General features: G+C 40.6%; 1 protein-coding gene and 1 long non-coding RNA gene across 20 annotated transcripts in view; one reads left to right on the top strand and one right to left on the bottom strand.

Moving 5' to 3' along the window:
• LOC147758759 (uncharacterized) overlaps window positions 1-27263 on the top strand; it is a 44573-nt gene extending 17310 nt beyond the window's left edge. For 4 of the 14 annotated variants that reach the window (XR_015318667.1, XR_015318665.1, XR_015318658.1 and 1 more), the window contains one exon: window positions 50-1488. This is a non-coding gene — a long non-coding RNA (uncharacterized LOC147758759). The other 10 variants (XR_015318671.1, XR_015318660.1, XR_015318670.1 and 7 more) reach the window with 8 other exon arrangements.
• The window catches only part of spir (spire type actin nucleation factor), a 251696-nt gene that overhangs the window by 34022 nt on the left and 189675 nt on the right, over window positions 1-27999 (bottom strand). For all 6 annotated transcript variants that reach the window (XM_022788430.2, XM_022788432.2, XM_022788431.2 and 3 more), the window contains 2 exons: window positions 27365-27511; window positions 26004-26238 (listed from right to left, as the gene is read on the bottom strand). In XM_022788430.2, the coding sequence (XP_022644165.1) occupies window positions 26004-26238; window positions 27365-27511 (382 nt within the window). The remainder of the gene's footprint in view (window positions 1-26003; window positions 26239-27364; window positions 27512-27999) is intronic.

Genomic DNA, 27999 nt, shown 5'->3' with positions numbered 1-27999 from the left:
TGCTGCTACTAAGAATAGTCTGTCCTATTTTCCCTGATGACTTGTGTAGGTCGATCGCAGTATCTACCAATTGCACTGCAGCTATGGAACACTCATCATTCGTGTCTGTTATCGTGATTTACACTATTCGCTTGTTCCAGTCCGTCGTAGCCGCTACGATATAGAGAAAGGCCTGTGAACAGCGAAGCCTGATCCTCGGAACCCGAATACGAATTATGAGCCTTTAGAACTGTTTCAGCTCCAGCAGAATATATACGATTGAGAGGAAGGAAAACAGACGCAAGCGAAAATATTTACAGTACAAATGTATCTTTATGTTTAAAATTATACATGGATATAGTCAATTACAACTTACTTCTAACAGGGAGGTTTAAAACGCGCGCACTAAAGAAATAGAGTAACCATTTAGTAACTACTAGCCTATTATGAAAAGATGCCAGTTTGTCCAATAATTGATTAATAACTTTTATAGAGCATCAGTTAATAACCGCGATATATATATATGAAAGCTGATTGCGGTGACATTACCATCCTGCGTATGAATAGACGAAAAACGCATGTGTAATTAGCGAATCAATCTAACTGAGATCGCGTCGCAGCTATTTAAGATATACAAGGCCGATAAATGGAAAGATACCATTTAACAGGGTCCGCAACGTGGACAATTGTCACGGCAAAGCCCGAACAGTGCAAAAAAAAAACGTGCGATATTGAACCATCGATTAGGTAGTAAGGAATTTCAATTTAGAATTGTAGCAGCAAGCATATATGTTATGCTTTCTTTTAAATTACTCATTATCGAACTTCAACAAAAAAAAAAAAAAAAAGAACAAGAAGTAATGCACCACCGAAAATTGTCACGAAAGAAAAGGTTGCAGACCGGGCTAAACAAGTCATCGTTACCATAACCCATTTTAACAGCAATACGACTTAAATAATATTCTTTAGCGAACGAGTAGAAAAACGCAAGGCAAAGCTGTGAACAGGAGTGTGTGCAGGTCGCATACATAGAGCCTGTACCCACGCCCAGTTCATTCTACTTCTTTCTTTCATTTTATAGATTCATCCATTAATTGGTTCACATTCGATAATAACGACCATGGTAATGATTGTCGCGGTGCGCTCTGGCCCTGAGATCAACGGACTGGCAGCAGAATTTTTGATTGTTCGGGTGGCGGGACACGATAGCATGCTCACGCAGCCGACGCTGACAGAACAGAACAGAACACGCAGAGTCATCACGTAAATGTTGAGCGTTAGACGCTCAAGCGACGCTGTTTCGGCGCACACGGGCGGACATTGTTGGAAGCTGTAAGAACAACTGTGCATTGTGTGCATATTTCAGAGGCTGGAAAATTACGTTGTCAAACAGTCGAGAAAAATGCGTGACTACATTCTGTAACTCATTCATCTAGCAGACAAATTCAAATGATGATTATTATGACTACGGCTACCAGAATCCGATAAAAATGAACAAATGTTATTGAACTTGACGCGCTTCTAAATTGTTATGTAGACTGGAGAAAATAGAGGGCGCATTACGTAAACGTAGATGACGAATGTCTACCTTACCGAGCTGCTCTGAAAACCGCTTTGTTATTTCCATAGAAGGTTAAAAATTAGAAGTACCTGCCGCCCGTGCCTAGCATTAGCTTCGTGGCAAAACAAAGGGCAAGATTCAGTAGTACCATCTTGATAGAAAAGTTTTATAGACCTTAAGATTAGGAGAGACGATGGTTAAATATTTGATTCTGGGCCGTTTGGTCACAGAAACAGCTAGCTCTATACAACACTAGTTGTTTATCATATTGACGGGTCTCCAGTAGAACGTGAGATGACCATGACAATTTTCGGTTTTATTTAAACCTAGTCATCAGCCAAAACGGTGTCAGGGATTATCGGTGGCCAGTAAGTAAACCATCTCTAGTTAGATCCTTCTATTCAAGGCAAGATGGTTGTCTATCTGCGTGATTTGGTGCTATTTCTGAAACCGTGATTAAAAATAGAGGATAATCGGAACGAGACGCTGCAACCAGATCGGGGTAGTATCATCATGAATCGTGCCTTATCAGAAAAGTTTGTTTCATCATTACACTTGTCATGAACAGCTACAAACGTTATATATTAGCTTCTCACTCGACCGTCAATGCCGTGGCATTATGCGTGCTTCAAATTTGAAGCGTTGTGCATTTTTCAAAACTGAAATGCAAACTAGATGTGGGTAAGACCCTAGTAAAGATAGGGAGTATTGATTTTGCGTCCACATTGAACATGACTGGAACAAGCTTAAAGATGGTATTGACACGTTATTTACTTGGTTATGAATGACTAATACGCATTTCATACCTGAGAAGGCAGGACTGTAGCACACCGTTTCCTCGATACCCTCGCCGAGATCCTCAAGGTCGTCAAAGTTAACGTCGATATCCGAATCAACTTCATCGTGTTTCTCCAACACTAACCCACTGTCAAAGTATCCGTTCGGTTTAAGAGTACCTTTGCTTCCTCGCTTAACACTCTTTAGCGGTGTTCCGGTATACTCTTTAATCTCTCGTAAGTTGTTACGAGCGTTTTTTGACCGGGTTAGAAAATTATGCGAATTCGGGTTTTCAATAAGCACCGATACGTGTTTGAGCTTCATCGTCTTATAAAAGTTTGTAGAGGCCTTCACAGATTTCGCGTCGATGTTATTATTGTTGTTGAGCTTCTTTCGCCGAATAGCGTGAACACTGGCTCACGAAATCTTCGGTGACACAATGACAATCTGGTGACGGTCGTAATCACTTATTTTGTAGACGACTGTCTCTGCTATAATATATCCAAACAATTCTGAACGAAGTTCCCAATTCGCACGGCCGACGAGAGGCAAATATTGCTGTAATATTTTTCTTCGTCATATAACAATCACAGGCAAAAACAGCTTGGTCGGTTAGTGTGTACACGTATCAATTCTCATGTGATCTTAAAAATTGGCGCCATCTTCGTTAGCTGCCGCCTGAAACCGACCGCAGCAGTATTACCATGCTGATAATGGTAGCGTTTCGAAATAGGACACGTAGAGACTACAAATTTTCTGCAATGCTTCATCTGCATTCATAGTGCGGCAGCTATAGTCATAGTAGATTTAGGACGGTAGTGTTACGCGGTCGTCTTGGAGACCAGACCGGCAACAGAAGAGGCTCGATAAGGCACACGACAGCCGATAGGCTTGCTGCGCAGGTAGAGTACCTGTGTTCTGCTGTCCTGCCGAGAGCCACCGCCGATTTACAGGATACACAAAAACAGGGCAGGCATTCGTGACCTGTCTCAACGGCTTGTCACAACAAACAATGCTGTAGCCGGTGTCCACCAGAAAAGACGACGAACCACCCCGTAGAGCTACTGTGAGGTAACACACATAATTCTCCAGTCTAATCTCTCGCATCAAGTGCATAACCGATCCGTCGTAGATCTGGTAATCACTCCATATGAACGCGTTGTTGTTGACAACGTTTACTATGCAAGAGAAATCGCCATTCGATTTATGCGACCGAATAATGTCATCATATGACCATTGTTGTGTTCTTTCTCAGCAGAGAATAGAAAGTTTGGTACTGAGATTGTATTATAGAAACGGCGCTTAATTCCTCACATGGATTGCCGCACAATGGCTTGCGAAGCCGCCAAAGGTTGATAGATCGACCAGCCATACGCTACCGGGGCTTTAGAGAAAACTGGCATCATCGCTTCCCCGGCTGCTAGCACTGCACCTGTTTCCCACAACAATGCCATGTGTGAGGTAGAATTCTCTATAAAAATTCCATTATGTGAAGGTGAGCACGCAGTCAGATGTCATGAACCGCTCGACTTGCGATTGTTGCTAGCTGCCTTTCAAGTAAGTTTAGTTCTATGACGGATGTATGGGACATCCGATTTGAAGCGACTTTCTTAGAAAATAAATAGTCCAAACCCGACGAAGCTGTGATCGACGAACGCCTTTTTACTTACGGGGTAAGTACGAAAATGTAACCTCTAGTATAAAAAAATGCAGAAAAAAAATTCTGTACATTTAATAGCGGTAAGAAGTTACCAATGCGTCACTATTTACTATAGACCAGCCACGCTTGGGCGAACCTACAGACGGACGATCTGGATGAGGATGCTACGATTCAATACAACTGACCTGTTAAAACTAGCCTTGACTCAAAGCAGGAAGTCGTAAGAGTGGGTACGGAAATAAACAGTTTGTCTGGCAGACCATCTGCTGAATATACTCCTATTTTGATTTTTTTCGGTTTCTGCAAGCGTAAACTAAGAACAAGGAGAAACTGTATTTAGAATAGGTGGAGTAATCAGCTGAAATTTATGGTACCATCTGCGTCTCTCTGTAACACAACGGTACCAGGGACTGCATTGCCGAAAGTAAGACTCTAGCGGAAGGCGCCTTGTCGTGTCTACGGCATCGGCAGCGCGACAGGTAGTGATCGAGCGAAACCGGCGCTACATAACGAACGGAACAACGACTTTGAACAGTGCATCGCTATGACAAGCGTGTTCGAGAAAGGCGGCCTAACCTTTAGGCCCATGACACACTCAGTAACCCACCATCCATATGTTCTACATTTAGCACAAGCGAACATCAGTATACCATTGCTTTTCTAAAAACGACATCATCAACACTGCGCGTAAAGATCGACCGGGCTATATTTGTTCCGTGCCGTCTTTTGAGTGCGCATCACACAGCACTGACGTTTTTGTTCTCTCTATGTTCTTTCGAACGCACTAACTCTAAGCGCACGTACATACATCGTTAGAACACGTAGTAACAGTAGTGATCCAAAACATACACTTATACACATTAGTTAAGCACGCGGGCAAACTATGGTGACTCGTTCGACGACGACGACGACAACAACCAGACCTGATCATATTGTCGTTGATATTGCTGTACCTTAGAGAATGGCACGGACAGATCATGATCTCGAGTACGTGCAGGCGTCAGAGTTCGAGCTGATTCTAGCTCTACTAAGCATACGTGAATACGAAAGGGAGCACCGATACTGAGTATAGACACGCGACACTTGGTCGAATCGGCTTTGACAGGACCATTCTAACTGACAGCAATTACTAAAAAATAGTAATATCTACGAAATGTACGGTTACATCAGCAACTACGACTAGAAAATGACAAGTGCACCTACCGTCACATCTCTTAACCAACGTTCATTTACAAAAGATCACGCCAAACTTAAACTACGAAAACTTCTTTCTTGATACTCGTTCGCAATGACCCAATCTTCGCCAGAACAAACTAAATTGAATGGGACGCTTCTTCGCTTGTTCGTTCCGCGAACTAAAATACAACGGCAGCGCGGAGTAGCCGAGCAACAAATACGGCTTGAATAGAGCATCAAGACCGTGCCTGGATGCGTTACTGCTCTGGTCGGTTTTCTTGGCGCACGCCGACAACGAACTGTCGGCGCGGTTCTTCGGAGCTCCCAGCGGCGCGCCTGGGCGAAAGGGGGAGAGACCCACTGGCAGCAGCAACGCCAACGGCGGCAAACCCGTTGGTGACAGACACTACCTTTGCCTGCCGTCCAGGCCCTCGCACTCATACAGCAGCAGCAACAGTAGTAGTAGCAGTAATAACAACAACAGACGGGACGACAAAGAATAAAGGGAGGCTGGCGGTGGAGAAAACAGCGAGAGAGAAAAGCCATGTTCGTATAAAGAGTGACACCAGAGGGAACCGCTTTTGGCGGTCGACGCTTTACAGCCCGGTAACTACTGCTGATGATAACGCACAGACACATATCACACGGTAGCGTTGGTTGTTGGACAAGATACACGAGCATAGCTTCGGTCTGTCGGTTGACTTGACGCAAACGGCCACCGATACACGTATACATGAAGCGCATAGATAGATGTCGGCCACTGCGGCGCAGTCGCAGCCGCAGCATTAGTAGAAATAGCACCACTGACCCCCAAAGCAAAAACAATAAGGTGCTGAAGATCAAGATGAGTAACTAGGATCGCTCAAAGTGCCGTGCAGAGTGCCTGTAGCAATTCCAACATTGGCGCTTGTACTGGGGTTCGTAACCGACAATTTATGCACCTTGTAGTCGGTCTATATGTGTTTTCTATGACGATAATAATAATGGTAATGCTAGAACTTCATAGGAAGCCCGTTCATAGGCTTCGAGAAACAATTGGCCGTATGACATACGATGAGTTAAACGATTAGGTGACAGTTTACTAGCTCGTTATATTCACAGATGCGACTGCATTCGACCCGTCGGCAAATATGAAACTTCTGCCTTTTTACACGGCCATCTCCCCGGAAACAGCATTTGCAGTTCATACTGGTGGCTATCGCCAAACATGTGCTATAAAATCTTAATAATATTAAATTTTTTGCACTGAAGGCGGCATCCGTCCGCGATCGTACAGACGATTATATTAACTGGCATAGTATTTGTATATGTTGTGATAATGTGGATTTCGTCGTCGAAATGTCGATCAACATGTTGACACTGCTCCTGTCTTCGTACGTGTCGTCCCGTTCATCCAGTGATTTCGTGCCCGTTCCACAAGTCTCAAAATCAGATATGCTGGCCATGGTCGCACTGTGATAAATAATACTAAAAAGACATTTGGGGGTTGTAGTCTCTGTCGGAAACTGCCCCTATGCACGTGGTGGCGATTCGACGAACAATACAGTGCGGCAATGATTGTATTAGCCGCTTACGCTACATAGTGTTTCCTCTAACCCCCCACCCCTACCAGCCATCTTTTAGCCTTTCAGATGGCTCCGTTACCCAATCGATATCTCTACGGTCTATCTACTGGTGTCTTTAAAGTCTATCTCTCTACTGGTGCTAGCGGCGCGTATATTTCGAATGCGTTCATCATCCAAATTACCATCGACATGTCTGGGTTGGACATGCTCGTTCGGGGACTTTAGCCGACATTAATTGGATGGGCCACTGCTCACCTGGATAAAGGATCGGAAGCTTTTCATTTCGTTAGTCAGTAACAGTCTACGTCTGCCTGTGTCGGTCTACATGAATTTTTATATGCCATATTCGTATCTATGACATGTTACGCATAGAGGTAGTATGTTACGGGTGCAGATGTCCGATGTAAGACAAAAACTTGTTTGTGTTAGTACATGAGAGCTGTCTACCTGTTTGTATGTTAATTGACTGCTAAATACGTGCGTTTACGTGTGTGTGTCTGTATGTTTAATACGGTGTCGCTGGGTGAAAGGCGGGTCCTGGATATGATGGTTTTGCTATACTGACAAAAACAGCCATTGGTTAACTGTAGCATCAAGTGCAGTCATATATGAACTTTTTCTTGTGTTGCATTATTGAAAGGATTATAACATCTTCATGCAGTTCCCTAAAACATAAATCTTCGATCGCTTGAACGCTGTTTGTAGCCGAGAAATCGAAATATATTTAATAATGAAAGCGCATGGCAAAAACATCGGTGAGAATACGCTTCATATTGCTACATGAGTATAATTTAGACGTGCGGTATATTGCATAGATTCTGATACAATTCAGACGAAGTGGAAAGCGAACCGCGCAGGACACCGTAACAATGACTAACAGGTTTCAATATATTTTATAAAGATTAGTTATAATAAAAACAAATTATTAGTTGTTTCTTCATTCTATACAGATTTGGACACATATATATCTCATATATAAATCCATATATATATAAATCCACATATATATATATTATGTCTACGATAAATTAACTTCGTTTATTTTTGGAAGTTTCTTCGTGCAGACGGCCTAGTCGAATGATGCTTTATCATGCTTAGATCATAAATGTTCAATCAGTTGTTTGCTATCTGTAACTGTGTTAGTTGCGATGGCGATGGATGAACTAGATAATGTAACATTAGTCAAAAGTTGTGTTTCTGTTTAGTTAACATACGTATATTCATTCTTTTGTTATGATCTTCCTTCCATAATCAGCATCGTCATTTTCATCACAGTATTCACTGTGATAGGTAAAGCGATGTTTTCGCTATATGCAGCCGCTGCCGGCAAAAACAGCCCAGCTAGCCAATACATAGCTTGCTGTCTTCGCGAACTCATCGGGACATCATCTTTATTTGGGCCAGCAACTATACAGAATCACAGACTGGCAGACTGCCAGACGGATACGCGCCTTTTGCTCCTGCTAATATAAAAAAAAATGTTTCGTTCACCGGAAAATAATTATCCGAGTCTTCGTTGTTAGCTGCACGGACCATCACCGGATTATTCGTTTGTATAGCGTCAGCAAAAATAACCGCATCGTGCTTAACCACGACAACAAAACAGACAACAACAATTATTATATATTTATTAAAAAGTTAACAAACATTATAAAAATAAACGTGTACCGCTGAACTAGTATATCATGCTGATTATGGAGTTATTCCTAAGAACTCCACCTCCTCCCCAACCTCCCAACTATATACGAATACTCCTATACCAATACGGACCTCCTAATAACGAATAAGAACATCCGGGTTAACACCTTGATTTATTTAGCGACCCCTGCATAGATAAACTGCAATCGTCGATGGGAACTCTACAACATTTGCATTTACTTTGTGGGCATTCAACCGGTCGTGTTGCGTTGCGTTGCGTTCTACTGTGATGTTGTACGTACTCTGTGTGAAACCCATACGTTACCGAACCACGCTAATGCACGCCAGTCGGCTTTTCCTTGTTGTTGATCGCCCACAAGTACATTATATATTATACAGTACAAACTAGCAATACTGGAAAGAGCAAAGACAGCAGTTTTTGGATCTGCAGCTAAAACCAGCCAAAATTTGCCCATCCCTAAAATTGATAGCTATGAAGAAGTCACTTTGAAATGCTATAATTAATCTCTGCCGCCTGCGGCTAATCCACTCTCATTACACATGTCTATGATGTTATTCTGATTGCTTCAATCGAGCACCACTCGTATATATCATATGTCATATATATCGGCTTTCTATCCTACACCTATCCGTGTACCGTTAAGGCTGAGGAATGGGTGTCATTTAGTTTGGGTCCGGTTTTACTAATGGGTCAGGAATTTATTGGGTCGTCTCATTGGGGAATCGTAAAAATGAGCTTCGTGATCTGTTAAACAAGGCCAAACGTTTCCTTAGAATTTTAGCCGTTGCTTATCCCGTCACAGGATAACATTGGTTTCCGCCCGTCGATTTCTCCTCTTGCATTTACTCATTTCGCTTTATTCTGTCTGGGAAACAGGCTGACCGGACCCAACTATTTTATAGGTTATATGTATTTCCATATTCTTAACCTTTATTCGTATTTTACGGTAAAATAATACCGGTCACGGCCTTGTCATCACGCCTATACTCTGTTAATTGTCAACATGAGAAATCTACCAAGAGCTCAGCCCAGAACGACAGAACTGCGCCAGGCAAGAGATCTATGAACGCCGATGTCCAATATGTTACAAAATCCATGACGGCTAGCTATATCACGATACTGATCCGGTCGTTTCGTTAACGCCGTTAGCAGCGTGAAGTCGATAACGTCTCAGCCGCTAGGTCTGCTACTACCGTTGATTGTTCTTGACGCGTGTAGGAACATAGGTGTTGGAGTGGTAAATTACCTATGTTTCCTGTGCTCCGTCCGTACATACAGACCAGTTAGGCCCGTTGACAGATCTGATAGTTTCTAATATACCGTAGTCCATAATTATAAACATGGCTGGATTACATTGAATACTTCGGAGCGAACGAACTGAGAAATGGACCAGACGTCAGATTACACGATAGCCTCATTGCCTTATCCATTGAGTGTTTAGCATGTTCCAGTAAATCTGTCGGTAAAATGAACAAACTTTTATATGTATGAATGAAAATGAACAAATGATTTGTATATTCCTCTGCACAAACGTGGTATTGTCTCGTTACACATTGTATTTAGCAGTGTAGAAGCTATGAAGTAGGCAAAGTGTGGCACTGAGGTGGCGCTGCGCTACAACGGCTATCTTCATATCTAGTTGATACCGAGTATTGAGCTCGAATTGAATCTGCAGGGTGAATTTTGTTGTTACGCCAAATTGCCCGTCATTTATAGCCTGCTCTTTTAGTTAAGCTTCAAAGTGTCTATTCTTATCCTCGTATGCTGCACGGAGAGCATTAAAAATCGAATAACCGACAGGATACGGACGTATCCTGAAAACGGCTGCGTATTTACTTTCTGTTTTCGGTTTCGGAACGAGCTGCTATGCTTTTTGTTAATTGCATTGAAACAAACACTCGTGCTATCATTGTGTTCAGGGTTCTCAGGGTCGTGGCTGCTGTTGTACTTGATCGGTCTTCCTTGAGGCGGCTGGGACGGATAGATGATGCAGTCGCTTAATCAAGACAACGCGAACGTTTACAGCCTCACGCATTCTATGACATCTTCATGCGTTTATTCACGTATATTTCTAAAGCTGACGGTCGTCAATGGACATCTGGCCACCTACCTAATTATAAACAGGAAACATTGCATTTGCTGGAAACTACTAGTAACAACAAAAGACCTGATATACCCGTTGTTTACCTGTTTGTCTCGTGAAATGTAGGACGAGTCCAAAGGTGCCGAGGTTAAGAAAAATAATCACAAACCTCGAAGTCAAACGGCGACGTGAGCATTAAGCAGTTTGGGTATGAGGCAGTATCAAGGGACTAAGTTACAAGTACCATAATCAAATAGTTGTACCTTTTCTCTGGCCTAGTTACACGAATGCCTTTGGTATAAATAATATGGTGAGCTGACATTGTGTACTAAGTTGATTTTAAGAAATATCATAGCGACAAATTAGCTGTACAGAATACGGAAATTCGCATGGCACGATATAGGTTCATTAGAGGAGAAAATTAATATTATCCGACCTGAACTATTGTCATCGAAATAATAACTTCTATCTTGTTTGTGTCAAAAATGTTTTTTCTTCTGAATATCGTAACTAAATTGTTTTCTGTTTAATTCATCAGGCTGTATAACAACACTGTTCACTTTTTTTTTTTTGCTTAACGATCATCGACGTATCCTGTGACAGATCTTCGGAACCACCACTCTGCCTTGTGAAAATATCTACCACGAAACCGAACCGATTGCAACAATACAAAAGAATAAATTATACAGGAACAATCAAACACTGACTATCGTGTATATTTTCGCTCTTGAAGCCAGTAAAAAATAATGTGTGCTGATTTATACACGATTTTCTATGGCGTCCGCTGTCTCATCACGTCGACAAATTCAGGCGTTTTCTGAATCATGGGATGCAATGCTCTATGCTGACCACCAATCGTTACTGCGGTGAGCAAGGTACGAAGCAAGCAAATGGATGGTCGTTCATTCAAATAAATTCCGTTTTGATTCTATCTACATAAACACACATACATAACTATAGTACGACGGATACAATGCACACGACGCGTTGCCGAGGTCGCCATCTCAGCCGTCGATCTGGCCCTGACAGACCGATATTCTGGGGAGCGGCAGTACCATCCACAGTATCAACCGTTCAGATTTCTACCTGATACTGGTCACTTGCCGACTTGTCTGGCAGCGACACTGCTGACTGAAGTAGTGTTGTTAGTGGTATCATTCCTACGTAGGTAGCAGTATTTGATAATTGGCGGGCTACCATCATCGTTGCGGTCTGCGACCCGCACCTCTCTATCGCAAAACGGAAAATCTAACTCCGTCACAAGCAGCGAAGACAGAACTGTCTGGCTTAGCTGTCTGTGTGTGGTCAATAATTGTGACAGGTGGTTAAGGCAGTCCCCGGCTCGCTTTAGCAGTCGTTCAGAAAAAGAAAAAGATCAGGGCAGGCCTTAACTACGACGGATCGCTCCGGGTGAAGCGAGCCTGCAAAACAGTGGACAAGGGAAAGATTCTTCTGTTGTCCTGTCATCACACAGAAACCACTGTAGCAATCCATGAACAAGCCCGTAGCAAGCAGCATTTATATGAGTAGCTCCCTCTATCAGCACTAATTGACGGAGCGACTTTACCTGCTTAGCCTGATTGATTAACTGGAACCCTTCTTGTGTGCGGTGTTGGCTCAGTTTTACCGATAGATTCCGTTTAATTGTGCCTGACCCATACGCACGATGTTTTACTACGCGGCCCAGATTATATGTTAACTTGCGCATGTTTAGTAGTTTACTCCGTCTGCCAGCTGACTATTGAATGCTTGTTCGGGCATTCTCACTTCCTACGAACGGTTATACCCACATAGGTTTAATAATACAATAGTGACAGAACATTTGACCGCAGTATTACGTTGCGTACGGATGCACATCCCGACGCATTCTGCTTCCTTGCGTTTGCTTTGTGTCTGTGGCCTGACGGCCGGTACCGCCAACAGCCTTCATTCTGAACCGGTCTTATTGTAGCTCCTATTTCTATAATATTATATAAAACCTAGCAACGATAATGAATGATGCGCTTACGGGATGCGGTTTAGTGCCGGGGTTTCATTCCGTCTGCTTTGATGGCAGCAACGTCGACGGCGGTAGAGAAAATGGCGTCGTTTGTCGTGGTGATGATGATTACACGTACTAGCTGCCAAAAGAAGTCATCAGCGAGCTCGAACGATGAGAGTGCGGCACACATTGGAGCGCATGTTCCGCATTTCTTCTTTACCACTTTGTCATTTAGTCATCAACACAGGGGTCGTTTTCGTGCTGATACCCTTAACTCCTTTCTCGTTCCACCATCAATGATCAGGGCCGTGGTTGAATGAGCTGCGCTTTGGGCGGCCGCATTGCGGTGGGTCGCCGCCCCTGTTGGTCGGATTTACTGTAGTGGCAATAGCAACAATTGTAGATGACAAAGATGGGACACTTGACATCTCACTTAAAGTCTAACATATTTTCTTGAGCTTCTTCTGGGCACACGTATAAAACATTTTTCTTTCTGTATTTCATCAGCGATCTACGAATGATTAACAACTACTGACAAGAAAATAAACCGCTTAACAATTTCACAAAGGCTGTTATTTACACGATGTAACGAGATGAAAGTATAGAACGCACTCGATTGTTATTTATACATAATCGGATTAAGGCACACCTTAGTAAAGGATATGTGCAGGACCTAGCATTGTTGTTTGCACAGTCGTTTACACTGAAGAAAGTCGGCAGCACAGAGTCGGAGCAGATCCATTATCAGTTCGCGATCGTGTCCTGTCATTCCGGTACTGAAGTGATTAAAAAAAGCTAACGGTCCCATGACGCTAATCATTTCCGCAAGAAAAAGTGCGCAGCTCATTAAATGCGTACCACAAATTTCCGCGTCCCACAGTACAGAAAATATTACTGACATTATTAAGATTAGCTGGTATTCTGGTTGTCTGTCGAATTGGTAACGTTTTTCGCTACTCCTCTCCATACATGTATAATGTATCACGGACTAGCAACAGAGAGGCGGAGACCGGCTAGGACGCTAAAAAAGGCCACAAGACTAGCCGCCGATAAACAATCTGACTGAAGTGGGACGATCTGTTTGCGGCTTTTTATCTATTGACTGAAGGGGCGTCGTGGAATAGCGTTTCAACAGACGCAGTAGCAGTTCGAATTATTTACTACAGTCACATGCGCTGGAAATATCCAATGTATGCAGACTTGCACCCCGTTCTACGTGTTGGTATAAATATTTTCATCATTATTATGGCTGTCATATCTCATTCAGATTCGCCCGGTCGCATATTCACTTTTCAGCCATGCACTATCCAAAAAGTAATAGTCGTATTAAGACAATAACTACTTTGAACAGCGGTCAGGCCACTATTGTTACTAACCAAGGCCGACGTAAGGGAGGAGGACGACGGTGAGTTGTACGTCTAACACATCTATAATTTCCCACCCTGCCTCCCCAGCAAGATAAAAGTTCTTTTGTGAATAAAGTAATCCCCCAGTACACTATTTGAACTTTAGTTTTAAAATATTTGAATAACACCTGCCGCTTTACAAAGGGATTTTCTCTTTCCGCAGTTTTTATTTGTTTTTTTTTTGTCCAACAGCAGATCACTATTGATAGGTCGTCGCCGGATTGCCGATGGGCTATCGTTCCGATTGGCCCCAAGACAACACGCGAAACGTTCTCAATGTGACGACTTATCGAAATCAATTGCGGAACGAGATTAAGCAAACAGAGGACATCACGCAATTCAGAAGCTGCTTCTTTTTGCGCTAGAACACGTAGAACGCTACGTTGGAAAGCAGCAGCAGCAGCAGCAGCAGCAGCATCAGCAGCAGCAGGTGGACAACTAAACAACAAAACTCGTTAGTCGAATTATGTATATGCATCTCCGCTTGCGGCTTGCCGCCCTACTTTTAATGAAACACTGGACGCCCGATGAAGTTGACAGAGACCGCAAAAGTCCTAACCGCAAGGGTAGTAAAGGAACTGTATAAGCCATAGCGCAACGCCGAGCTCCACATTTCGTAAGTTGTGTTATCGTTTGTAGACCACCTAACTCGATACATGTGGCTGTCTGTAAAGACTGGACGGATCCGACGAAGTGTTCATTGCTGGCTGCCTTATTTCTGCCATCTCGTCCGACGACAAACGACTTAGGGTGGTTGACAGTATAGCGGGGATTTTCGCTTCGAACACACTCGCTACCAACGATTAGCTGTGGTCTCACCCATCGTTCAACGAGGATGGAACACGGTTGTAGATTGTGCTGCTACTTTTGTTAAGTGCCGTTGTTATCATGTATTTTCTTTCGTATTAACAACTGACAACAGACTGCCGGAGGAGGCTAGCCGATAATGAATACGCACCCAGTTAGCTTGCCAACGGCGTTACGCGTCCATACAATTATTAGTAGTACGAAACTTACCTAAAAACAACAATGAGATCTACAACGACGACGACGACAACAACAACGAAAGAGATTAGAGGCACAATGAAGCACCTGCCCACAATATCGGCTATGCTCTAATTGGCAATCGACGGTTTCGTTCATTGGGGTGGAGGAGACAAATCAAAATCTGAATTGGTATTCGTCAAGGCTCCAAGGAAGATACCCTTATAGGCTACTTTAATAAAACAAATGTACCGATAATTACAGGCGGCTACGAAATAATCTATTAAAGAAAATAAAAAAAGCAGAAAAATTGTCTGTTTTTTTGTTCAGGTTTTTATGATGATGACGACAATAATAATATGAATATGAAGCAATTTTCCTTTGACCTTAGAAAGATGAGATGGCTAAGCTTTCTACGAAATCTGCTCATGAAAGACGACATCTACGTGTGGGATCAACAGCAAAATGTCTCAACTCAAATGTATCAACAAAAACAAAAGTATGAGGGGCCCAATTAAATACAAGTCAACGATTAACTAGCCATATGTGATCATCCTGCTATATGTGTTGTAATGAAAAATATATTTATTTTCATCAGTATATCTTACTACATCTAGTACTTGAATAATAAATCATGCATCATAATTACGCTACAGCCATTTCGCATAGCTTGATAATACACGTTCGTAAAAGTGAAACGTGACGAACCACCGACGATCGTATATATATATCGAGCGATAGAAAATGTCGCCGCGATCAAATCATATATTCAGCGGTAACAACAACACAGATGAAACGAGTGTCAGTCGTATATAACGATGTAATAAAGGTGACTACAACCATAGAACAATATGTGGAAGTTTATCACGATTGTTAGCAAGTTACGCCCGACACATATACGCGCGCCATCGACACTCTTTCGCTGGAGACCGGGTAAATTTATTGCGTTGCTTATCAGAATTATCTTTTGGAGTAATCAGTCGAATATCCGAGATTTAGTAGCTAAAGTAGGCTGGCCTGAAGGATCGATTTTATTACTATATTAGCGTAAATGTGATGCGTGACAGCAGAAAAAGCGTTGATACGTAAACACGCAAGTAATTACAATCGCTGGCACACGTCACAGACCGCATCAAATTTGAAAGTTCGCATTGATATTTTTCACGCTTCAACTAAGAAGTCTCTGGTACAAAATAATCACAATATAAAAGCGAGTATCATTTTCAAGTCGATGGAAATCAAAATTGTCTGTCCGTACGAGCAAGGTAAGGCCAGACTTTTGAAATTTCGTCTCGATAATAGGGTATCACCAACAGCTGCATTGCGATTACAAGCAGCTCAATTAGATAGAAGTAATAATACTTAGTAATTTAACGCGGCTATAGATATATAGCCTTTGAAGTTTGGGCAAACTTTGGTGACTGCTTACCGCAGCTGACTCGTGTTCATTTGCCACTCTTTATTCCAGAAGAAAGCTCGCTTCTTCTGAAACAGAAGAGCTGATTCGTCACGACGAGAAAGACGATTTTGAGCAAAAATCAGCTATTTTGTAATGTCTTTAAGCTGGACGAACCCACCAATGTAGACAAAGAAGAAAAAAACATTTTTTCAACTCTAAATCGACGCTCTACGTTATTGGAAGTTTTTGTGCGGCTCCTCAAAAATTCGAGGAAACTTTCCTAGAAAAATCAAAAGGTCCTCAACAGGATTTAGATTTGAATTTTAAATTTATCCAAATAGCACAAAGGCATTTTTTGGCGCCCCTGGATTTTTTATACAGAAGTTAAAGGTCACTCTAAAGAGGAGAATATCTATTGCCAATGTACTTATCCAAGTGGGCTCTAACGGTGAGTCTTTTTGAATTTTATACGACTGCCTTTCGCTCTTGAACTCGTCGTCCATTTTATGCCCTTGCATTTTTGGCACTTTTGGCCTCCTCTCAGCCTAAAGTTTAATTCAGCTAGAGTTTTGCGTATATAGATATAGCGTAATTGAGCGATATTCTAAAAAAAATTTACGTTGGCGTACGGTTGCTACTGAAGAGTAACTTGCATATTAAAAAATTAATATTTTGAAAATGACTAGTGAACGGTTCAGATCTCGACTCGGACTTGAAATTGTGGGTGTATAGGAGTATAGAGGAATATAGACAGTTCTAGTATGTGCAGAAAAGCACACTGAAATGTCTGCCTTTATTTAGATACATTCTTAAAACTGAGAAAAAGAGAAATTCTCTATTTAGACGCGCCATCTTGCACACAGACATTTTATATGTGTGTGTACAGAATTGACCACTTCTCAACGCATGATAACTGGCGCTAGCAACTGATCGGTCTGACCTTTAAAAAAATTTATCAGCATATTAATTTCCAGGTACTGAGGTAGTAGTACTAACAACGAGTGAGAGCCCGGCATTGTCATGGGCAATCTTGAACAAGTGTGTTGCTGTTCTCGAATTAGACAACGGCAAACGATAACGACCAATGGCGCCGCCCAGGTAAGACAGAATTAGAGTGAAAACAAATTCAAGACGATGACTGTTCAAATAACAGGCTCTCACCGGCCCGGCCTAATGGGAAAACGGACATAGAGCCTTTTTATTGGAAAGAAACACTTGATTTTTGCTGGACGCAATGAAGACAACCGGTGTATTCTCTGATACCCAAATACCTCTCTTCATTTTGTTAGTGGGAAATTATCCTTACTGGCAGCCAAAAATATCTGCGCTGGTATCTTAAAGGAATTTATTTTTATTTATATATACGAACTACGATCCTACTTACGAATCTAAGAGCAGTACAGACCTGCTGTATTTAATATAGTCTTGTTTCTTTGTAGCCTTTTTCGCCTTTATTTTTTTACTGAGATCAAAAAACAGAAGTGACCGAAGGCAATGCATTAAGAAACAAATATTCTGCGTAATCTTTCATTTCTAACAATGTTTGCATACATATCGTGCACGGGCACAGTTATTTGGGTGGTTAAGGCTTCGGAAACGAGGGTTACTAATCAAAAGGATTTCAGGATTTATTTCCCCCGTAATATAAGTGTGATCAAATAAGAATGTAGTATTAGTATAGAATATAATCCCAAAAATAGTACTACCAGGATCGCTAACCCCACAATATCTTTATCATGTTATAAAAATGCCACCTGTATTATATATAGCCTATAAACCTTGACCATTGTTCACACACTCTGCTAAAAGATGAATCATTTGTAGGAATCAATTTGTGTTACATTTTTTTTCGCTAACATATTATATAATTCAATGTGTAAATTATTCAGGAGGCTAATTCAGTACGCAACGGCTGGCTCACAGCTGGAACGAAATGACAAAGTGAGTCATCTGTCGCGCCTCACTGATAGGGTCAAATCACCAGTCAGCAAATGAACTTCGTGGAAGCGACAATACTAGTCGCTTACCCCACCGACGCAAGTTTTGATGATGCCCACAACAAGAACATGTGTGGGATAGTTGAGCACTCATTATAACCGCTGCATCGCCAGCCCGAAAGCAACTAGAAAGGTCCAGAGAACGACTTCAGCTTGGTAACATTGTCAACTACTATCCAATTGTGGCAACGATGGCAAAACGGCAGCGTTACGATTGCAAACAAATACATAAAGTGTACCACCCAGCCACGCACTCACGACCGTCATACGACGGCTAAAGATTAGTTGACGCATGTTTAAAATACAGAATATGCAGTATAAATTCTGTCACTGTTTAGGCGCGCGTCGATGCTGCGCAAAGGTCGAAAAAGCTGAGTGCGCGTGAGTAAATTCAGCTAAGCAATAGAACGCCATTGTCAACGTTAATAATAATAGACAACAACAACATGAACACTAATAACAATATCAGCAAGCAGACCCTTCGCTCACACGAAAAAAAAAAATAATCGAATTAATAGAGTACACAAACAAAGTGAAAAGGGCAAATAAAGATAGATCCTGACGGTAAAAAAAAATGTAAAGAATAAAGAACTTGAAAATGTCTGAGTCTTGGCCAAACGCCGATAGTCCTGCCGAACTGTCCTGCCGATATATATTACAAACAGATTAATCTCTTGGGGGTGACAGCGAATAATGTTAACGAGATGTTGTAAAAATACCATTGTAAAGGGGACGCTGAGAACGAAGTAAAAGCAATCGATATTATTCCATCATTCTGCTTTGTATGTCCATTTACGCGACATATAGTGGGCAAAATGCGTTGTTATGTTATTCGACTGTATACTTCTGCATAGAATTTCATTCTATTGCTAACAAAAACTCGGTCTGTTTCATAATCGCACAGGTGAGCATGGGAACCTACTTGTTAACCGCCAAAGAAATTGGGAGTTACGCAAGTAAGAACGCACGATGATCTCTGACAGTCACTCTTATCCAGTGCGTAATAACACTGATGGCGCCTGCCTAAATTAGTTGTTGACTGCCGTTTAGTTCACCGTTTATAGAATTTCAGCTGTTGCTACATCGTTGAAAAACGCCTCGTTTCATATAATGGTATTGGAAATATTGATATCAATCGGGATCTCTTCTCCGAGTCGAGATCGTCAAGTTGAAAATAGTTACTATTTAACAAATCTGGCAGTGGAAGAGAAAATATGTTTTTGCGTTTGTCCATTGTCCTTTTACCAGTTTTGATAATGGACCCTTTCCCGCTTTCAAATACTTACTACTACTATAAAATTTCCTAGTAACTGTCTCTGTTCTGTCAAAATAGGTCGTTATTACAAAACGAACGAGTTATCAAAGATCATCATCATCAGTCCTATCAAATATTGTGTACCCGTACCTAATTTAAACACAAGATACAGTAAATGTAGCCTAATAATTACGACGAGGGTTACGCGGTAGCGACAATGACGAAGTTCCTGTCGATTCGATTAACGACAAAATAAGCACAACAAACATGCTTAGGCGAAAGAGCAAGCGGATAATGGAAGAGTGATGCACTTGCTAATCTGTGTTAGATCACAGTAATCACGTCAGCTTACGTAGTCGCGCAATGGAATGGAGAACAGCTGATTACGAGCATCAGAATGTGGCTGCTCTAACGGGTTGTGGTATCGTTTGATGGACAGTAAACGGGCACCGTCAAACTGCATTAGAGAAAATGTGCTTGTGCGTTTCGCTGACGTATGCCATGCTCAGCTGTTTTCGGTAGCGTTACACGCACATACGTCATATAATATGTAATAACAACCAATTTAAGCGTGTGTGTTTTCGTTGCAATGAAGCATATCCAGCAATGAATAAATAAGTAACTGGCTAAACACAATTGTTTTGCATATATATTTACTTTTCCGTACGATGACTACTTCAGCTAGTTTCTTCATTCTATCCTATATAGCGGCGGGTGTAATACCCACCAATAAAATTGTGTTCAGAGATGAAACATTCGATTGAAAAGGAACAGACCGGGAGCAGAGTCAATTCAACGAGCTGGTCACCGCAAGTTCAGCGATGGCCATTGTGCAGGCCCACTGTAATGGTTAGTCGATGCCCTTCCGGCCATCACTAAGGTCCACTAACTAATATTTCCTAAAGGAGGCAGGTTGTATGCATTCGCGGATTGATTACGAGAAGCCACCGAGCAACTAGAAGCGTAATGCCGTTTATTCCTCAGGGAAGCTCTGGCATATAGATGATTGCCGTTGCTTGTGCTGCGGCCGAGTAGTACGCGTGGGTAAAAGGAGATAAATGACGTAATGGTTTTGTTATCCAACGGCAGCACTGACTATACCAACAGCGATAGCAGAGGTCATTGCGCGGGCAGACAGCTGAAAACAGAGGTTTGTCTAGCGTCTAAAACTTATTACCTTACTCTTACGATGAAGTGGGGGGAAGGGGGCACCGCGTTATGTGAAATGTTATCAGTCTGTGCTCAGCAGTACCTTGTTCGTCAAGAGTGAACCCAAGAAAGAAGCTGGTGTACCGTGTGTCATTTAAAGGACATGTCGCGTCTGAATTATGCGACTATTGCCACAATAACTAGACGCCACAGGAATATACATTAAAACTAAAATGGGCTGGCAATGTGAAACCGGGAAATTACTTTTTTCATACAAAGTGATGAAACTTAGAAAACGGGTAAAGAAAAGAAAACATTTCGATAAAGAGAGAACCAAGCAAAATGATAATGACCGTTGTTTCCGAGTAAGTTCCTCCGTATACCAAAAAAATAAGGAAGAACGAAAGTTCCACTAAAGTACAGTAGTCAACTGAAAACTTAAACAGCCAAAAATTGTAAGTTCAAGGCAAGCTTCTCCTAATCTCTCGCACGTAATGACTTACGAACGTTCTTAGAGGTCGCAGAATCGCTTCTAGAGAAAAAAGACCACTTTTATGGGTGATTACTGATGCTGAATGATTATTGTGATCATCGTCACACAAGCCACTGACTGCACTGCAATGAGAGTAGGCTCTAACACATGAACTTATTTAATGCTCACCTCTATGATCTACTTAACTATCCTTAGGGGCTCTAAGTTAAATATGCGGTTTGTCATTTGCGCATTATGGAGGTTTGCCTACAAGTTGGTTATAGAAAAGGGGGAAAAGATCGTGTTTGATAGATACAGCGAGCGATAACAAACGGTCAAATACAGAAATTCAAAAAAAACAATTCTAGCAAGCCATTGAAACAAAAATCAAAACTGAAATGCAACAATCATAATCCAGCTACAACAAAAGTGCACGTAAATGCGTTGCTGATTATTATGATCTTATAGCTCTGGGTTAGAGTAGGATACGTTAAGTATCTCGAAAAATTGGCCATTTGTTAATATTGACATGTAATAATATGACAGAACAGTGAAATATAAAAGCATCCCTGACTCGAGAGGACGATTACTAATTTCGAAAATGAAGCCTGAAACTCCATGTCATCATCAAGATGTCATATGTCAACATGCTTCAATGTCGTATCCTATAATTGTCAAAATAATCTAACATCCATGGCCATATTCAGGTGTAGGAAAAGAACACGAAATCCTCCAGGCAATCATAGATCATCTAAATTCGTCATTAGAAATATCATTATAAGTATCTAACGAAATGCCTCATTCGTTGTACTAGTAGGTACAGTTACTAGATGTAGTATCGTTTTAATCGTTAGCTTTCACACGTAAACACTGTCATAGAAAGAAAACTCTTTTCTTCCACTCCTTTTATCCAGTTCACGAACAAGTGTTATATCAAGTTGCTGTTGAAATTCTTAAATATACAATAGAAACTATGTTAGAAAGATAACTTCAGGCCGCTAGCCTTTATTCAGCAGTGTTGCTTGTGGTAAAAAGGAACCCTGCGAAACGGCGCACAGACACAGTCAGACGGAAAATAGAAACGTCAAGAATGCAACTACGATTCACATGAATATGTGCGCATTTATGTGTATGTGTGTGTGAATTATTAATGACGTAAATCAAGAGCAGGAGATTAAAAGACGCACTATTTGCTATGCAGAACATGCGTATCATGTTACTCATTTAAGGTGACGGCTGTGACTGTAATGTTGGTCTCACATAATATTAATAGAATGCATAGCTAATATGCGCTAATGGGAACAACATAAGGAACGGCTCGTTTAACTTACGTGTTGTCACTATGAGACAAGCACATATACAATTGGTTCATTGTGGTTGTTTGGATAAGATTTCCAAAAAGGGCTAACAAGTAAAATTTTCGGCCACGAAGGATACGTTACAACAGTATTGCAATACAGGGCTAGAAAACAACATATCTGAATCGAGGTTGTTTGTATGTGCTTATAAAGCCGTCACTGCCTTTGCTGAATAAAATGAACAACTTTTCAGGGGTCAGCCAGCTTCGCGGCAAAGTTGATAATGGGCAAAACGCCACTGAGGAAGTAGATATTGCTACTGTGTAAGACAGTCGAGCTGTTACGGCACGGAACATCATTACGATGGGGTGGTGGCATCGTTTATCACCGAAAGAAGAACCAACAGTGTAGAAAAACATTACAAACAAATTACATACAAGCATTCACGAGGTCAGACTCGTCAGGCCTTGCCCTGGCAGCCCTGAAACACATTTCCAGACAGTAATAATAATAGTAAAACAATAGATGGTGATAGCCATAATGATAACACTTGGTAAGACAAGCATGTATATATGCGTAGAAAAAAAGTTTACAAAACACTCTTTTGTCTAAAAACAAATTTAAAAATTTGCTTCTAAGTCTGCTAATAAAATTGCGGATACTATTTTTACCCGTACCATTATCGTAAGATGCCCTTCGAAACAAATTTATTTATATAAATAGTCATAACCGCCAAAATTACCTTAAATGGGTAATGTTATATGCGCATCATTCGGAGAAGAGATCGATGCCGAACGTTATTTTGTCAAGGTAATTCAAGAAGAGTAATAATAATTTTAACAGAAGTAATCTCTGTCACACAAATTCACTTAGCTCTTGATCCGGAACTAGTTCCTGAAGTAGGTGCAGCCTACGCTATATAAACGAATAATCCTCCGGCGCAAAACAGTGGGTCCGTCAGACACTTAACATAAAGCGGCATCCTATAATTGAACTGCCTCTAATGGTCAGCTTGCATGTAATCATCACGAATGTTTAGGCAACGAAATTTCAATGCAGGAAAAAAACACTGGAAAATCATAAATTAAAAAAAAGTGATTTCTTGCGCCACTCCGTTCATCCTAACAAAGACAACGGAACCATAACGCCTGACGGTATATGCATTAGACAGAATTTCGTAAAGTCAGAGACGCAAATATGCAGCAGTAGACGCCAAATTTTGAAGGCATAGCATACAACATTGCGTCGCATAATACAGAACAGATCAGCCAACTGTTTTGTTGTAGTATCAATTCAACGGCAATAGACATCGGTTTCGGATGAAAAGAAAAGCAAGTGCGCGATTTGAGTAATAGCAGCCTCACGCATGCACAGAGTACGGCAGTCTCTTACCGTCCAGAATAAGAAAGTAAAACTTTAAAAATGGTGTTTCGCACGACATAGCGAAGTTAAACATCGCATTATTCTACTATGGCAAACATTCCTTTTTACAGCGTACTCGACAGCCTATTTTTGCTGTCATAATCTTCTTCAAGCCGCTATATATATATACATATATATATATATATATATATATATATATATATATATATATTTTTTTTTTTTTTTAAATACATCAACTAATCAAAAATGTTTCGAGGACAATAACCTGAAAATAAGAAGGCTTGCTATACAGGTTAAAAAAAACAAATTCAGCGAAACTCTGAGAAAATTACAACTGTTAGTTCAATTAAACATTATTTCTATAGTAAAATTAATATACTATATTGTGGACAAATAAAACATTAGGCAGCTATTGTTTATAGAAGGTACCGCGAACTGTCCTCGGCGTATGTAAAAGTTGAATGTGATTTAGGCACGTGTCGCAAACATTAATTTATTACTTAAAATATCTTGTCCTACCGCGCTAAACTATAATATTATATATCGATTTGTGTACACTATTTCTTGTCTTGTTTTTCAGTTACGATATTTTGTATTAGTCAGAACTGATCCATACTAAAGTCGCTAAATCGAACTACTGATATATGTAGCACCACTACAAAGCTTTCGAGGATTAAGCATAAATAGGAAAGGACTCGATTGGATCATCATGCAAAAAGCTTTATTTTAAATGAGATTTTTGCAGAATATATAAGATGAAAACTGTTTTCTTAAATTCCACATCTTTACGCTAGGAGATTGCTTGTTGTGTACTAAAGAGTGGGGTTATACCTAAAAAAAATGGAAATTTCTTGCAAAATTCATACTTTTACGTTCGTTTAGATGGTACATGTGAACGCCTTTTAACAGATATCCTTGAAGCTGTCCGAAATACAACGATAAATACGATTATTTCAACTTTGTTGCGGTTTCTATGCAATAAAACTTCATGGAGCAAATTACTAAAACCACTAACTGAATCGATGCTGTCTGTTAAACCTTTTCGCCATCCCTATCTGATAACGATTATCGGAAATGTATCATTTGGCCCGGGAGTAGATTCCCTATAACGTCTCCATTTGAGACATGAGCACTAGTGAATGCGACGGGTGAATTCAGCACACAAATGACTGAAATTAACAGTTGAGGCCATGATTCGTTTCCAAACATAAACACAAGTCAACGGTCAATAGTTCGTTGATGTTAGCTAATGAGCAGGAATTCGTAAAACGTACTAACTACACTTCTTTCTATATTCGTATAACCAATACGTAATAATAAAAACAATCATATAATGGAAATAGTAAAATTCCGATACGCAAATGAGGATAAATCACCACAAACAGAATAAAAACACGTGTCTGTATAACATCCGGCTGCTAGAACGAACGTAGCGTGAGAAAAGCTGCACCACTTTGAAGAATTCGATTTTTTTTGCGTCGCCTATGCCGCCGAAAGCAAGAGGTTGAGTTGGATTTTTTTACCTTCTTTATTGAAGAGAGGCTGAGCGATGTTTACTACCTCGACCTTTGCTGCGAGTAGCCAGAAAAGGCAGCATCTATCTCTTTTTTTTCGCCGTTTATGCTCCAGTGATGATCATAATATTGTCTAGATAGAGCTTTTTCGCTTATCTCGTGACGACAGCATGACAAAATTGATACCCTTTTAGGTGTGGGTCTGATTGTCGCGTCGATGATGGTCGCGATGAACTGGCACAGGCCAAACAAACTGTCAGAAAGATTACTCTATTTGCGATCCCTGATTATGTCGCCATTTTTGTCATCCGTCAACTACACTGTGTGACGTTACGGCCGCTTGGCTATAAATGTATACAATTTATATGCACGCTGCGGTGCACCAGTGTATTTATGTAGACGTATATAGATAGGACTATAGATAGTATTGGCCACATGCGAAAAAACAAATTTCATAAAAAAACAACAGTTTACGTTTTTTTCGTTTGTGGCTTAATAATTATATGTCTTTAAAATTTTGTGAAACGTAGGTCCTATTATTAGAGGGGCTGATATCGTTTGTTTCCTCGTTTTTGTTCCAGTTTAGTGTGGGACACCTAGCCAGCGTAGTGATACTTTTGGTTCTCTATATCGCTACACGAATAGGAGAAATGTTCGGCTTTCGTTGAACCTGAAATGCAACTTATAGAAAAAGGCGTACTCACCGAAACTCCAGCCATAGTCGAGAATGGAAGAGTATCGCGTCGTGACATGTCGTAGCCGATGTTGTTGTCGAATAGCATCCATAAGCCGTTCGTGAAGTGGAGGTTCCTTTGGCGGGAGCTGTTTCAATCTTCGCTGGCCGACCGGCACGAGTGGAGGACGCGACCGAATAAACTCAAGAATCAATGCAAATGCGTCCTTTTTCACTCGCGGGGGCAGCTCACCATTTACCATCACCTATTTCGTATAAAAAACACCGATTCACCGTAGGAAAGTGGATATTTTGTGTTAAAAAATTGTCAACACAAATGCGTATGCAGGTAATTTGACGTTTTGGCTCATTCTTTCGATGTATATTTTTAATACGACAATTTATGTTACAATGAAAACATATATTCTCACGTTCTAGATATAATTTTTTACAATTATATTTATATTATTCACGCTCGTACTCGTGAAACAATAGCTGGCTTGTTTTATGCGTGAATTTATATCTTCAGAATCGTCGACAGACAGACAACCAAATGGCACAATGGAAAAAATGGCATTGCGAACACTAATAGAGCGCACCGGAATACAATGACTAAATAGAATGATTATTGTTTAAAGCATGCCTTTGGTGCTCCTTTAAAACCATCATGTAACATTTCATCCAACTGTAACCATGCTGAACTGTAATAGCAGTATATAACGCCATCCTAATATAATGATAATTAATAGTACTTTAGCATCTAGACAATAATGGCTCTTATTGCATAGTTACTGTTCTCTTTCAGGTGAACATTTACCCATGTAAATGACATACATTTCTTGAACCTTGAAGTTAGTAAGGTTTCGGAATTGGCTTTCCTTATATTTAGACAAATTGGTTCGAGTAATACGTTCGGCACTGCCATCTATCAGATGGCTGCGTGAAACTAAAGTCTCTACATTCAGATTCAAACCTAGACTACTACATGACCCTAACAACAACCACTCTCGATAATTCCCAGCACCTGATATAATACGTACAGTTGTTACAATATAGTAATAACAAAAATAATACCATATGCGACATTATAATCGAAACTGCCACATTTTAAACGACACCGGAACAAAATAGAGGCACGCTTTACGAGGGTAACATTTATATACGAACAACACATAAGAAGCATCTTACTATTTTGTTCTTTAAGTAAATACTGTGTTTCATACAAGATTATCTTTTATCAGTAAAAGTAAAATTTACTAAATGCTTTTTGATATTTCTACCTGAATGCGTACGTGAAACTGTATTATATAGTGTTATATAGTCATGTATATACTAAATACACTAACTTTTAATCTATCATCTAAGGCAAGTTATGCTGGTTTATTTACTAACCTTATTCAGTTTGTATCTTCGACTTCGTATATCATCGAGTAGCATTTCGTATGGAGTAAGTTCGTACTCAATCGACGGTTCCGTCTGTGGAAGATGATCTAATCGTACCTTCTTTAATACCACGCCCTGTCTCAATTCGCGGATTACCTTGTAGCACGGAGCAGAACATATGATTTAGATTATTCGAGACCTCATATCTTAGGAATATATGAGTATATTTTTTAAACTTTTTAGTAAAGTTTACTTGCACCTTTTATATTGGATATAAACATAAACTTGAACGGAGGAAGGTTGGAAACGCTCTATTTTGTACAGCAATCTAAAGACGAGCTACACAAGATTTCAATCACTTCACAGATTCTAGTACCTATACGTATATGCTATAGATATATTTTACTAATTTCTAAAGTCCAGTATAGTCATCTTTGTAGAGCCCTTCGCGTGCAGCATTGACACTTTAATCCACTAAAGGTAAGTAGATAGTCAAGATTACAGAAAACGAAAGCTGAATGGGAAGTTACTTTGATCCTTCGAACTATTAGATAGAACTATTTTTATTACAACGTAACTTTTAACATGACACAACGCTACAAAAGTTTCGAGTATGTACTGGACAATGCATATGTACAGATTAC

Source organism: Varroa destructor, unplaced genomic scaffold, assembly GCF_002443255.2.
Source record: "Varroa destructor unplaced genomic scaffold, Vdes_3.0 BEIS01000001.1, whole genome shotgun sequence".
Lineage (NCBI taxonomy): Eukaryota > Metazoa > Arthropoda > Arachnida > Mesostigmata > Varroidae > Varroa > Varroa destructor.
This window is presented reverse-complemented; position numbering and strand designations above follow the sequence as displayed.